Genomic DNA, 15,603 nt, shown 5'->3' on the forward strand with positions numbered 1-15,603 from the left:
GCCGGCCACATGACCTTGGAGGTGTCTACGGACAACGCCGGCTCTTCGGCTTAGAAATGGAGATGAGCACCACACCCCAGAGTCAGACATGACTGGACTTAATTTCAGGGGACTACCTACCTACCTAAGTGCCGCTGAGCTGCTGAACTTGCTGACCAAAATATTGACGGTTCGAATCTGGGGAGTGTGGTGAGCTCCTCCTGTTAGGCCCAGCTTCTGCCAAGCTAGCAGTTTGAAAACATGCAAATGCGAGTAGATCAATAGGTATCACTCTGTCGGGAAAGTAAGGGCACTGTTCTGGCATGGCTGTGCCAGGGGTTTGAATTCCCCTTTTCTTTCTTTGCTTGTTTGCATGAATTCCTTTAGGGCATGCATTTTGCAATTTGGTAGCTTCCTCCAGGGTGCAATCATAGGACCAGCAACCTGTCAGTCATCGTTAAGTTCTTCAGTTCCGCCCCTTTTTCCAGGTTTGGAGGGAAAAGGGACCTTCAGCTCAGTTATCACGGAGAAGCCTTTCCAACAGGACGTGTGAGATTCTCCCACCTGTAGAAAGCTTCGTTTCTCACAACTTTGGGGGAAAACAGTTCTAAAAGTTTTTGCTGGGGAATCTACAGCCGCACAACTTCTGGGGAAAGCAGTTCCACAACTTTACTAAGAAATACAGCCAGCTTTGCTGGAAGGTAAAGGACACCAGCTGGAAAATCTACAAAGTCTTGGCCGGTAAGGTCTACTCGGGTTACCCATAAAGCAAATTGGAACCAGGAGTAGGGCCCCACACCAGCCTAAGAACAGATTGCCCAAGGAGGGGTCAAAGGGTTTCCTTTATAGAAGAAAGAAACGGTTCATGAAACAAGTTGCCTGTCCCTTGTGGGCAATTTAAATGTATTGGATTGATTTGTTGAAGATCCAAGAAGAATTTGATTGATTTGTTGAAGATTTAAGCATTAATAAAGAACCTTGTTAAACTTTCTAAGCTTCTAAAGACTTTGTATAGGGAAACCCATAGGGCTTCTCAGCCGGGGCACCCCAGGCATCCCACTGGGCATATAGAGACCACGTCCTGTTAATAGACAATAGCTACAGGCCCAGCGTGTGACAGCACAGGCGCTAAATGCAGTCATGCCTGCCACATGACCTTGGAGGCGTCTATGAACAGCGCCGGCTCTTTGGCTTAGAAATAGAGATGGGCCCCAACCCCCAGAGTCGGACACGACTGGACTTCATGTCAGGGGAAAACCTTTACCTCTACCCTAAGGAGCCCTCAGTGGTGCAGTGGGTTAAACCGCTGAACTGCTGAACTTGCTGACCAAAAGATTGGCGGTTCGAAACTGGGGACTGTGGTGAGCACCTGCTATTAGGCCCAGCTTCTGCCAACCTAGCAGTTTGAAAATATGCAAATGTGAGTAGAGCAATAGGTACCGCTCTGGTGGGAAGGTAACGGCGCTCCATGCAGTCATGCTGGCCACATGACCTGGGAGGTGTCTATGGACAATGCCAGCTCTTCTGCTTAGAAATGATGAACACCACCCCCAAGAGTTGGACACGACTGGACTTCATGTCAGGGGAAAACCTTTACCTTTACCCTAAGTAGCCCCCAGTGGTGGAGTGGGTTAAAGCGCTGAGCTGCTGGACTTGCTGACCAAAAGATTGGCGGTTCGAATCTGGGTAGTGTGGTGAGCTCCTGCTGTTAGGCCCAGCTTCTGCCAACCTAGCAGTTTGAAAACATGCAAATGTGAGTAGATCAATAGGTCTGGAAGGTAAGGTCTGGAAGGTAAGGGCGCTAAATGCAGTCATGCGGACGATGCCGGCTCTTCGGCTTAGAAATGGAGATGAGCACCACCCCCAGAGTCGGACACGACTGGACTTCATGTCAGGTGACAACCTTTATCTTTATCCTAAGGAACCCCCAGTGGTGCAGTGGGTTAAACCGCTGAACTGCTGAACTTGCTGACCAAAAGATTGGCGGTTCGAAACTGGGGACTGTGGTGAACTCCTGCTGTTAGACCCAGCTTCTGCCAACCTAGCAGTTCGAAAACATGCAAATGTGAGTAGATCAATAGGTACTGCTCCGGCGGGAAGGTAACGGCGCTCCATGCAGTCATGCCTGCCACATGACCTTGGAGGTGTCTACGGACAATGCTGGCTCTTTGGCTTAGAAATGGAAATGAGCCCCAACCCGCAGAGTCGGACACGACTGGACTTAATGTCAGGGGAAAACCTTTACCTTTACCTTTTACCTAAGAGACCAATTATACTTTCTGTTCTGAAGACTCTTCTTGAGCACGAAAACGCCGGCAGCCAAACACCAGTTCCGCCAAAAAGTCATAATGAAATGGTCACATTTAATGAATCACCTCTCTCCCGTGCCTCCCCCCCCCCTTTCCCCATGTACCCGTGAGTGTGATTTTTGTAATATTTTTTATATACATCTATAAAAAGTTCAAATACATAGTTATGACTGTTTGGAATAATAGGACGTACGGTATTAAATACTGCACTTTGAACCGGGGTGGGCGGGCAGGTGGGCGAGGGTCTTGCGAAAAGGGGAACGGAGAGGGCGGAGCGGGCTTACAAAAAGGGGTCTGACTTCAGGAAGGAGAGGGGCAGAAATACGGGGGGGGGGGTAGTGGTGGACGGGACGCTTCCGTGTCGTTACATTCCCCGCAGGTAGGTATACACCCCACTCCCCAGTAATTAGACCCATACACAAACCGAAGAAGTGTCTCTTTGTATAAACGGGACGGACGCAGCTACAAACGGAGACGTTGTTCCCCAAATTTCGGAGGATGGCGAGATGGCCAGCGTTTCAGGCAAGTGTTTTTTTTTGTGTGTGTGTCTTTTTATAAAAGCCCACCCTGCTTCGCCCTCCGTTGTCTCTGCTCTTGACACAGAAAAACACACACAAAGTCTTGTGGGTCTCGTGATGCCCTTCCTTTTTGGCGGACAGGATGCTTTCCCATCCTTCTACGGCAGGTTGGTCCTTCTTGCAGCTGCAAAGAGGAGGCGGGTCTCCTCTCGGTTTCCGATTTCTCCGCAGGTGAGGGTCTGCTCCCACCTGCTCTGGTCTGTCTTCTCTGCCCAGGAGTGGCAAGGGAGGGAGCCTCTTTGGCGTGGCGGCTTAGCTGTATGATCCGAACCCGAGGCCAGGATGGCTGGTGCCCCCTCCCCTCCTTTCGCTCCCAAAGGTGAGACCCTTCCCTCCTTCCCTGCATCCCGCTGGCATCCCAAAGGGTCCCGTGGTTCGTTTTGCAGGGATTTGCAGCAACAAAGGGGCTGGGTGGTGGTCTCTCAGCTGCGGAGGGCCCTTCTTTGGAGGAGGTGAAGCGATGAAGAGGAGGGACACCAGGCGTCCTTCAGACCATGTGCAAAACAGAAGCAAAGACAGACGCTCCAGCAAGTCGGAGACCTCCCTTCCGTGGGGCTCAGGGACCGGGTCTGCAGGATGGGAAAGAAAGAAAGAAAGAAAGAAAGAAAGAAAGACGAGAGGAACAGGGTTTAGCAGATTTTAAGACGCTTTGAGTCTCCTTCGGGAGAGATAAAGAAAGTTATAAATAATAATAATAATGGGTTGTTGTAGGTTTTTCCGGGCTATATGGCCATGTTCTGGAGGCAATTTTTCTCCTGACGTTTCGCCTGCATCTATGGCAAGCATCTTCAGAGGTAGTGAGGTAGTGAGGATGCTTGCCATAGATGCAGGAGAAACGTCAGGAGAAAAAATTGTTTATTTATTTATTTGGGGTTCTTTTACCCCGCCCTTCTCACCCCGAAGGGGACTCAGGGCGGCTTACAAAAGCAAAGGCACAATTTGATGCCTGCATCATAAAAACAATCATACACAAAATTACATCAATTCACAGTTAACAACAATTGGCCACGGTGGTACACGCTCTGGTCTGGTCACATCCCGCCTTGACTACTGCAACGCTCTCTACGTGGGGCTGCCCTTGAAGACGGCCCGGAAGCTTCAGCTAGTCCAGCGCGCGGCAGCCATGTTACTAACAGGAGCAGGACGCAGGGAGCATACAACGCCCTTGTTGTTCCAGCTCCACTGGCTGCCGATCTGCTACCGGGTCCAATTTAAGGTGCTAGTGCTATCCTATAAAGCCCTAAACGGTTCCGGCCCAAAATACGTTTCGGACCGCATCTCGGCCTATGAGCCCACGAGGACCTTGAGATCGTCTGGGGGGGGGGCCTTCTCTCGATCCCGCCTGCCTTACAGGCACGCCTGGCAGGGACGAGGGATAGGGCCTTCTCAGTGGTGGCCCCCCGGCTGTGGAACACCCTCCCTGTTGACATCAGACAGGCACCCTCCCTTATGTCCTTCCGGAAGAGCCTGAAGACATGGCTATTCGAGAAGGCATTTAACTAAATGCTACAGTAACTGGAAATGACAACTGGAACGGAATATAGACTACGAGATTGGTTATGATTCTATGATAAGACGAAGCGGACTATTTTAGTGTAATTAGATGATAGTGTATTAGTGATATGTTGTTTTTTGTCGTTATAGTTTATTGTAAAATATGTTTTTATATGTTGTACACCGCCGCGAGTCGCCCTAGGGCTGAGAGCGGCGGTTAACAAATGCAGCAAATAAATAAATAAATAAATAAATAAATAAATTATAACCATAAAATCAATAAAATTAATAAAACCAATACAAACCCAATTCCTCCTCTTACATGGTCAGCGTTCGCTAACTCATAGTTCTAGTTTTCCGTTCCACTTCATGAATCCTGCTGGTCTTACTCGCCTGATTATCTGATTTAATTGCCGGAGTGCCCAAAGGCCTGGTCCCATAACCAAGTCTTCACCCTTCTCCTAAAGGCGAGGAGGGATGATGATGCCCTGATTTCCCCCGGGAGTGAGTTCCACAGGTGAGGGGCCACCACTGAGAAAGCCCTGCTCCTCGTCCCCACCAGCCTCACTTGTGACAGTGGTGGGGTCGATAGCAATGCAATGCAATGGATTTGAAGGAAAATTGGATTAATATGTTCCATAGATGGTACATTATGTTGCAACCCAGAGCAGGAAACAGGATTCCAAGACAACAATCCATCACACTTGATTTCAGGAAAAAAACAATCCTTTTTTACTGATGAAAGATGAGTGCAAAAATAGAGGAAAAATGCAAGGTAAAAAGCCACAGTAAAAATCAGCAACCAGAAATGTCCATGAACAAAATCAAAAACCCACAGTAACACTGCTAAATCCTGGAACCTGTTAGCAAGCCACTAACCGTATTTGAAGCACTAGAAAAACTCCTTGGAATAAAGCCACTGGAGGCAGGAGAACTGCAAGAGCCTGCACATGAATCTGAAATGATGCCTGGACTAAATGGGCATCCAGGCCAAGTGTTTTTAAAGCATAGAAATCTATTTCGTGACGTGCCTGAAGGTCGTGTTTGCATTTCTCTTAATCTAGCTGACCTCTGTAAACTCTGCGCTTCGCCTCTGCTTTGCCAAATCTGCCCCCGTCTATCCTCTTTAGAGGGACCAGGTGTCAGATTATCTGGAGAACTAGAAGGGAGTGAAAGTTCAACGTTTGGCTCTGAATCATTCCCATGGGAATTTGGACTTTCGCTTTCCAAAGCAGCAGGATTTTCACTACACAAACCGTCATCTTCTACATTGACCTCAGAATCATTGACATCAGGAAATACAATCAGAGAGTCAGGTACAGGTTCACACACAGGCTGAACCCCAACACATTACTCCAAAAAAATTAAGCTATATGTTTAAGAATACATCTGATAAATGTTGGAAGTGTAGTGATTAAATAGGTACATTCTATCATATGTGGTGGACATGTAAAGAAACATCTAAATATTGGTCATTAATACATGAGGAAACACAAAAAGGTTTTGAAGAGGAAGTTTAAGAAGAAACCAGAATATTATCTATTAGGCTTCACAGACCTGGAATTACAACGTGAAGAGAATGAAGATAAATTGTTAACATATATTACAACAGCAGCTAGAATTAGCTTTGCAAAACATTGGAAAAAAGAACAAATTCCCATTATTGATGAATGGATAGATAAGGTTAAAGAAATAAGAGACATGGACGAACTAACTTTTTTGATGAGAAGAAATACCGGAAAATCGGTAAAAAGGACAGATTGGACCCTTTTTTATTATTACGAAAAAAATAGAAGAACAGTAGAGACTATGAATACATAAATTTGATAAAGAATCAATTAAAGAAGATGCTGAGGTTGGAGTGGAAGTCATTTTAGTATAGACTTTGTTTTTTGTATTATTTGTATTTTTGTATTGTCGAAGGCTTTCATGGCCGGAATCACTCAGTTCTTGTGGGTTTTTTTCGGGCTATATGGCCATGTTCTAGAGGCATTTCTCCTGACGTTTCGCCTGCATCTATGGCAAGCATCCTCAGAGGTAGAGGTCTGTTGGAATTAGGACAATGGGTTTATATATCTGTGGAATGGCTGGGGTGGGGCAAGGAGCTCTTCCCTGCTGCAGTTAGGTGTGAATGTTTAGCTAATCACCTTCATTAGCATTTGAAGGCCTGCCTGAACCTGGGAAAATCTGTTGCTGGGAGGTGTTAATCTGTGCCTGGTTTCTTCCTCTCTGTTGTTTAGCTGTTATAATTTTAGAGTTCTTTAATACTGGTAGCCAGATTTTGTTCATTTTCATGGTCTCTTCCTTTCTGTTGAAATTGTCCACATGCCTGTGGATTTCAATGGCTTCTCTGTGTAGTCTGACATGGTGGTTGTTTGTGTGGTCCAGCATTTCTGTGTTCTCAAATAATATGCTGTGTCCAGGCTGGTTCCTCAGGTGCTCTGCTATGGCTGACTTCTCTGGTTGAAGGAGTCTGCAGTGCCTTTCATGTTCCTTGATGCGTGTCTGGGCGCTGCGTTTGGTGGTCCCTATGTAGACTTGTCTACATTTGTATTTTTGTATATTTTTTCTTTCTTCTTTTTTTTTTCCTTCTTTTTGCTTTTTTTTTTTAATGGTGGTCAGGTTTCCTACTTTCCTATCCTCTTTTTGAATATTCTCCCTCTTTCCATGTGTTGGTGTTTGAACTGTTTAATAAAAAAATCTATTTATAAAAATAAATAAATAAATGAATAAATAAATAATAATCTATATAAATAAAAATGTAATGTTCATTTGTGGGAAAAGTGAATAGTGGTACTGAAAGAGCACATTCTAAGGACTGTTTCTGCGTTTGATTTATTAAAATATTCCCATCCAAACCCAAGTAACGAAAGTGGAGGCATTACTTTTCATTCAACCCTCGTATATTCCTACCGATGGACTCTAGAGTGCCACCGGCTCTGCAGAACCCAGCCTTGCCAACTGCTCTGAGGATACTCACTAAATAAAGTGAATGCTGAACAGCACCAGGACCAGGCTGACCACCAAGGAGAGGGCCACGGACGCGTTGTTGCCGGCATCGTCGGGGTCGGAGGGTCTGGCGGTGTGAGCGACCATGAAGGCGGAGGTGCTGGCGGTGGTCGTCTCTGTGGGAAAAAGGAATGAATGAACATAAACAAGGCATTACAATCACTGGATTGGAAAACACCCCTAAGGGCCATCTAGCCCACCCTCAGTTTAGGAAGGCACCATCCAAGCCTTCTCAACAGATGGACATCCAGATTCAAGTGAAGGAGACTCCACTGGACTTCAAGGCAGAATATTCCAATCTCAAAACAGCTCTGATTGTTAGGAAGTCCTTGCTAATGTTTAGATGTGTTGGGGAATCTGAGCTGATAAGCCTCAATTGGGGTGATTCCACCATAAATATAGCAGAGTACCAGAAGTATTAACGACTTAGATGAAGGGCTAGAAGGCAGGATCATCAAGTTTGCAGACGACATCAAATTGGGAGGGAGAGCCAAAACTTCAGAGGACAGGAGCAGGATTCAAAACGATCTTGACAGATTAGAGAGATGATGGGCCAAAACTAACAAAATGACGTTCAACAGGGACAAATGCAAGATACTCCACTTTGGCAGGAAAAGCGAAATGCAAAGATACAGAATGGGGGACAATGCTGGCTCGAGAGCAGGACGTGTGAAAAAGATCTTGGAGTCCTCGTGGACAATAAGTTAAACATGAGCCAACAATGTGATGTGGCGGCAAAAAAAGCCAATGGGATTTTGGCCTGCATCAATAGGAGCCTAGTGTCTAGATCTAAGGAAGTAATGCTACCCCTCTATTCCGCTTTGGTTAGACCACATCTGGAATATTGTGTCCAATTCTGGGCACCACAATTCAAGAGAGAGATTGACAAGCTGGAATGTGTCCAGAGGAGGGCGACTCAAAGGATCAAGGGTCTGGAGAACAAGCCCTATGAGGAGCGGCTTAAGGAGCTGGGCATGTTTAGCCTGAAGAAGAGAAGGCTGAGAGGAGATATGATAACCATGTATAAATATGTGAGAGGAAGCCACAGGGAGGAGGGAGCAAGCTTGTTTTCTGCTTCCCTGGAGACTAGGACGCAATGGAACAATGGCTTCAAACTACAAGAAAGGAGATTCCATCAGAACATGAGGAAGAACTTCCTGACTGTGAGAGCCGTTCAGCAGTGGAACTCTCTGCCCCGGAGTGTGGTGGAGGCTCCTTCCTTGGAAGCTTTTAAACAGAGGCTGGATGGCCATCTGTCAGGGGTGATTTGAATGCAACATTCCTGCTTCTTGGCAGAAGGGGGTTGGACTGGATGGCCCACGAGGTCTCTTCCAAGTCTTGGATTCTATGATTCTAAGTAAACTTCATAACCAGCAGAAACTTGCATGTGGTGAACTAGGATAGCCTTCTATATCTTCCTAGAATCCTAGAGTTGGAAGCGCCCTCATGGGCCATTCAGTCCAACCTCATTCTGCCAAAGAGCAGGAATATTGCATTCAAAGCACTCCCAAGAGATGGCCATCCAGCCTCTGTTTAAAAGCCTCCAAAGAAGGAGCCTCCACCGCACTCCAGGGCAGAGAGTTCCACTGCTGAACAGCTCTCACAGTTTGGAAGTTGTTCCTCATGTTCAGATGGAATCTCCTTTCTTCTGAACATGAGGAAGAACTTCCTGACTGCGAGAGCTGTTCAGCAGTGGAACTTGCTGCCCTGGAAGCTTTCTCTCCTAACATTTCGCCCACATCTATGGCATAACACCACTTTCCAGAAAAAGTGGTGTCCAACTGCATTAACTCTACAGTGTGTTCACACCCCAACTCCACAATTCTCTAAAGGGCCAAAATGCTGACCAAAATGCATCATGCTTGCAAATGTGGAAATCAGTAGAATCAGAGAGTTGGAAGCGCCCTTGTGGGCCATCTAGTCCAACCCCATTCTGCCAAGAAGCAGGAAAATTGCATTCAAAACATCCCCCGACTGAGGGTCATCCAGCCTCTGTTTAAAAGCCTCCAAAGAAGGAGCCTCCACCGCACTCTGGGGCAGAGAGTTCCACTGCTGAACGGCTCTCACAGTTTGGAAGTTCTTCCTCATGTTCAGATGGAATCACCTTTCTTCTGAACATAAGGAAGAACTTCCTGACTGTGAGAGCTGTTCAGCAGTGGAACTTGCTGCCCTGGAAGCATTCTCTCCTAACATTTCACCCACATCTATGGCTGTTCTGGGACAGCCGCACCAGGAGCTCCAGCTTATCTTGCTATTTGTTGATTGCTGCATGTATTTTAAAGTTCTATGCCTTTGCAGTTAGATGGCTTTCCTTACTTTGCAGTTATTGGGTCAATTGCTTGTCAATTATTATTAGGTTCCCTAGTCCCGCCCCCTTTTTGGGCTTCGGAGGGAAGTGAGCCATTTTGTTAGTCAGTCTCAGCCAGGTCAACCAATGTATAGGATGTGTGTAACTTCCCCTGTACAAAGGCTTCAACGTTGAAGAATCTCCAGGGAAAGAACGCCAGGGAAGCATTCCCACAGCCTTAAGCTATCCAGGGGAGAACAGCTTTAAGAGACTCCTAAGGAACTCCAGGGAAGCATTCCCTCAGCTTTGGGAATTTCCAGGAAATAGCCCTAAAGACTAAAGAACTCCAGCTGGAGAACATCTACTACCTTGCTGGTAGGTTCACTCGGCGTCCGAGAAGCAGTTTGGCCCGGTAGTGGAGCCTAGACCAGTGAGGGTTGGATTTCAGTCAGCCTGGGAGAAGTTAAAAAAGGGTTTTTCCTTTAAAGAAGAAGTTATTGAAGATAGTGCCTGTCCCCTGTGCAGAAGATTGAGAGAACCAAAACTTTATCAAGAAAGCCTTGGGTTTCCTGTTTGATTTCATTAATAAAAGACTTTGTTGTATTGCTCAAGCCATCTGAAGATTCTTTTGTAGAGGAAGCCCCTGAGAACTTTTCCTTGGGCCCCCTGATTTCCCGCTGGGCAAAGGTTACACATCCTATTTTAAAGCCAACCAGATACAGGCCCAGCGGCGACAGTACAATGGCATCACACCACTTTCTAGAAAAAGTGGTGTCCAACTGCATTAACTCTACAGTGTGTTCACACCCCAACTCCACAATCCACAAAAGGGCCAAAATGCTGACCAAAATGCATCATGCTTGCAAATGTGGAAATCAGTAGAATCATAGAGTTGGAAGCACCCTTGTGGGCCATCCAGTCCAACCCCATTCTGCCAAGAAGCAGGAAAATGGCATTCAAAACATCCCCGACTGATGGCCATCCAGCCTCTGTTTAAAAGCCTCCAAAGAATCATAGAATCAAAGCGTTGGAAGAGACCTCATGGGCCATCATCCAGTCCAACCCCATTCTGCCAAGATGCAGGAATATTGCATTCAAATCACCCCTGACAGATGGCCATTCAGCCTCTGTTTAAAAGCTTCCAAAGAAGGAGCCTCCACCACACTCCGGGGCAGAGAGTTCCACTGCTGAACGGCTCTCACAGTCAGGAAGTTCTTCCTCGTGTTCAGATGGAATCTCCTCTCTTGGAGTTTGAAGCCATGGCTCCATTGCGTCCTAGTCTCCAGGGAAGCAGAAAACAAGCTTGCTCCCTCCTCTCTGTGGCTTCCTCTCACATATTTATACATGGCTATCATATCTCCTCTCAGCCTTCTCTTCTTCAGGCTAAACATGCCCAGCTCCTTAAGCCGCTCCTCATAGGGCTTGTTCTCCAGACCCTTGATCATTTGAGTTGCTCTCCTCTGGACACATTCCAGCTTGTCAATATCTCTCTTGAAGAAGCCTTCACCACACTCCAGGGCAGAGAGTTCCACTGCTGAACGGCTCTCAGATGGAATCTCCTTTCTTGTAGTTCTTGTAGTTTGAAGCCATTGCTCCATTGTGTCCTAGTCTCCAGGGCAGCAAAAAACAATCTTGCTCTCTCCTCCCTATGACTTCCTTTCACATACTTATACATGGCTATCATGTCTTCTCTTCTTCAGGGTAAACATGGCCAGCTCTTTAAGCCGCTCCTCATAGGGCTTGTTCTCCAGACCCTTGATCCTTTGAGCTGCCCTCCTCTGGATACCTTCCATCTTAGAGTCAACATCTCCCTTCAATTGTGGTGCCCAGAATTGGACACAGTGTGATTCCAGGTAAAGTGGTCTGACCCACTGCAAAGGTTGGAAGTCAATTGGATTTAGGATTATATATACAGGGATGGAGGAAGGACATTTTCCAACTCACCACCAGGGGGCAGTGCAAGACCATTACATTACATTACACTACATTACATTAGGCCTGTCATGGTGAACCTATGACATGCGTGTCAGCACAGACACGCATGGTTATTTGTGATGACACACAGACACATGCGGCCACATACAGAGAAATATACCTTATAAGAGCCAATCTAATTCTATCCTTAAATTTGTAAAAGGCTCTACAAATTTAACATCTGCACATTTGAGCATTGTTCACTCCATAACTCAGCATGGAACATACATATTTCTTATTTAAACTATAAATATTGCAAAATTATGGGTTTTTTTCTCTCAAAGTGACACTCTACCCAAGTTATGCTCAGGTTTTTGGCAAATTTTGACACACCAAGCTCAAAAGATTACCCATCACTACATTAGGCAATCCCTAATAGTCCGAGGATGATGATTCAAGCTATTCAACCTCAGCAGACTGAAAGCCAAAACCAAGGTTACAACAACAGCTGTTATAGAACTCCAGTATGCTGATGACAATGTCATCTGTGCGCATTCAGAAGAAGATCTACAAGCCACTCTAAACACCTTCGCAGAAGCATATGGGAAGCTCGGCCTGTCACTGAACATTGAGAAAACCAAGGTGCTGTTCCAGCAGTCGCCAGCCAATCCCTCTCCAATGCCAGGAATACAGCTTAATGGTGTCACATTAGAAAATGTGGACCATTTCCGCTACCTTGGCAGCCACCTCTCCACCATAGTCAACATCGACGCCGAAATACAACACCGCCTGAGCTCTGCAAGTGCAGCATTTTCCAGAATGAAGCAGAGAGTGTTTGAGGACCGGGACATCCGTAGGGATACCAAGGTGCTTGTTTATAAAGCTATTGTCCTCCCAACCCTGCTCTATGCCTGTGAGACGTGGACTGTCTACAGACGTCACATGCAACTTCTGGAACGTTTCCATCAGCGCTGCCTCCGGAAAATCCTGCAAATCTCCTGGGAAGACAAGCGGACACACGTCAGTGTGCTGGAAGAAGCAAAGACCACCAGCATTGAAGCGATGGTCCTCCAACATCAACTCTGCTGGGCTGGCCACGTTGTCCGGATGCCTGACCACCGTCTCCCAAAGCAGTTGCTCTACTCCGAACTTAAGAACGGAAAACGGAATGTTGGTGGACAGGAAAAGAGATTTAAAGATGGGCTCAAAGCCAACCTTAAAAACTCTGGCATAGAAACTGAGAACTGGGAATCCCTGGCCCTTGAGCGCTCCAGCTGGAGGACAGCTGTGACCAGCAGTGCTGCAGAATTTGAGGAGGCACGAGTGGAGGGTGAAAGAGAGAAACGTGCCAGGAGGAAGGCGCGTCAAGCCAACCCCGACCGGGACCGCCTTCCACCTGGAAACCAATGCCCTCACTGCGGAAGGAGATGCAGAGCAAGAATAGGGCTCCACAGCCACATACGGACCCACAAGGAAATCCATAATGGAAGACCATCTTACTCGTCCAACGAGGGATCACCTAAGTAAGTAAGTAAGTAAGTAAGTAAGTAAGATGATCCTCCAAGGTCGGTGTCCTGGCGGTGGGTCCGTAGGTGACCGTGGAGCCCTATTCTTGACCTGCATGTTCTCCCACAGTGAAGGCATCTGTTTCCAGGTGGGAGGCAGTCCCAGTCAGGGTTGGCTTGACACGCCTTCCTCTTGGCATGTTTCTCTCTTTCACCCTCTATTCGTGCCTCTTCAGATTCTGCAGCACTGCTGGTCACAGCTGACCTCCAGCTGGAGTGCTAAAAGGCCAGGGCTTCCCAGTTCTCAGTGTCTATGCCAGAGTTTTTAAAACTGGCTTTGAGCTCATATTTGCATCTCTTTTCCTGTCCACCAACATTCCATTTTCCATTCTTGAGTTCAGAGTAGAGCAACTGCTTTGGGAGGCGGTGGTCAGGCATCCGGACGGTCCAGCGGAGTTGATGGCGGAGGACCATCGCTTCAATGCTGGTGGTCTTTGCTTCTTCCAGCATGCTGACATTTGTCCGCCTGTCTTCCCAAGAGATTTGCAGGATTTTCCGGAGGCAGCGATGATGGAATCGTTCCAGGAGTTGCATGTGACAACTGTAAACAGTCCACGTTTCACAGGCATATAGCAGGGTTGGGAGGACGATAGCTTTATAAACAAGCACCTTGGTCTCCCTACCGATGCTTCAGTCCTCAAACACACTCTGCTTCATTCTGCAACATAGTTTGTGCTACAAAAATAAAGTTTCTGCAGTGGAACAACTACTTTCAAAGTAACTACTGTACAATGAAACAGGAAATAACACTTTCAAACCAGTTGCAGATTTTTTTTTGGTCATCATCATCATCATCATCATTGGTGATTGCTTGTGTTTGAGTATGACTGTCTTCCAACTGTAGTGTCTTGGTGGTACATTTTGTTTTATAGTGTACTTAACCCATTGCAACACAAAGGTCCCTCTAGTTTGAACACTCCATTTGAACCCTTGACATATCATGGTCAAAAGAGTCCTGAAGCTGCAAGTGGACTCATGGATTCATAGAATCATAGAATCAAAGAGTTGGAAGAGACCTCATGAGCATTCCTGTCCAACCCATTCTGCCAAGAAGCAGGAATATTGCATTCAAATCACCCCTGACAGATGGCCATCCAGCCCCTGTTTAAAAGCTTCCAAAGAAGGAGCCTCCACCACACTCCGGGGCAGAGAGTTCCACTGCTGAACGGCTCTCACAGTCAGGAAGTTCTTCCTCGTGTTCAGATGGAATCTCCTTTCTTGTCGTTTGAAGCGATTGTTCCTTGTCCTAGTCTCCAAGGAAGCAGAAAACAAGCTTGCTTCCTCCTCTCTGTGGCTTCCTCTCACTTATTTATACATGGCTATCATATCTCCTCTCAGCCTTCTCTTCTTCAGGCTAAACATGCCCAGCTCCTTAAGCCGCTCCTCATAGGGCTTGTTCTCCAGACCCTTGATCATTTGAGTTGCCCTCCTCTGGACACATTCCAGCTTGTCAATATCTCTCTTGAATTGTGGTGCCCAGAATTGGACACAATATTCCAGGTGTGGTCTAACCAAAGCGGAATAGAGCATGGGGAGCATGACTTCCCTAGATCTAGACACTATGCTCCTCTTGATGCAGGCCAAAATCCCATTGGCTTTTTTTGCCACCACATTACATTCCTGGCTCATGTTTAACTTCCTGTCCACGAGGACTCAAATATCTTTTTCACACGTACTGCTCTCGAGCCAGGCTTCATCGTCCCCCATTCTGTATCTTTGCATTTTGCTTTTTCTGCCTAAGTGGAGTATCTTACATTTGTCACTGTTGAACTTCATTTTGTTAGTTTTGGCCCATCTCTCTAGTCTGTCAAGATCGTTTTGAATTCTGTCCCTGTCCTCTGGAGTATTGGCTATCCCTCCCAATTTGGTGTCGTCTGCAAACTTGATGATCCTGCCTTCTAGCCCTTCATCTAAGTCATTAATAAAGATGTTGAATAGGACCGGGCCCAGGACGGAACCCTGCGGATGGCACTCCACTTGTCACTTCTTTCCAGGATGAAGAGGAAGCATTGGGGAGAATCACCCTCTGGGTTCGTCCAGAGGGTACTTTCTAATGCATCTGAATTCCTCAGTGGAGGGAACTATGGACCGTTCCCACCTGGAATTATTTTAAGGGAGAAAATTGGGGATGTAAATGCAATCCATCCAACAGCAAGCTGGTTTTGCGCAGTCGCTCTTTCAGTGCTCCTTCCAAGCGCACGGCGGGGAGCCTGTTAGCAAGGAGGAGGAGGAAAAGGGTCTCAGCGTCAACAGCGCTCCGTTTCTAGGAAAGCGCTGGGCTGCCTTCCAAGGGCCTAATGGGATCTCGTCGGCCGCCGGCTTCCCAGAAGGAGCCCTGCATTGTCCGTCCGTCCGTCCGTCCAGGGCCTGGCCCCCTTTGCGGCTGGCTGGGAAACCAGGCCCACGACTAGGAAGGGACGTGCCGAGACAGGAACAGGGATGGACACACACACGGATGCATTGAAAGC

The 15,603-nt window shown here is 46.9% G+C and overlaps 1 protein-coding gene across 4 annotated transcripts in view; it reads right to left on the reverse strand.

The window, feature by feature from the left end:
- Positions 1-2,322: 2,322 nt before the first annotated feature.
- The window catches only part of CNTFR (ciliary neurotrophic factor receptor), a 737,562-nt gene continuing 724,281 nt past the window's right edge, over positions 2,323-15,603 (reverse strand). For all 4 annotated transcript variants that reach the window (XM_060761150.2, XM_060761151.2, XM_060761153.2 and 1 more), the window contains 2 exons: positions 7,341-7,485; positions 2,323-3,435 (listed from right to left, as the gene is read on the reverse strand). In XM_060761150.2, coding sequence (XP_060617133.2) covers position 3,435; positions 7,341-7,485 — 146 coding nt within the window. In that variant the 3' untranslated portion in view covers positions 2,323-3,434. The remainder of the gene's footprint in view (positions 3,436-7,340; positions 7,486-15,603) is intronic.

The sequence above is a fragment of the Anolis sagrei genome, chromosome 2 (genome assembly GCF_037176765.1).
Source record: "Anolis sagrei isolate rAnoSag1 chromosome 2, rAnoSag1.mat, whole genome shotgun sequence".
Lineage (NCBI taxonomy): Eukaryota > Metazoa > Chordata > Lepidosauria > Squamata > Dactyloidae > Anolis > Anolis sagrei.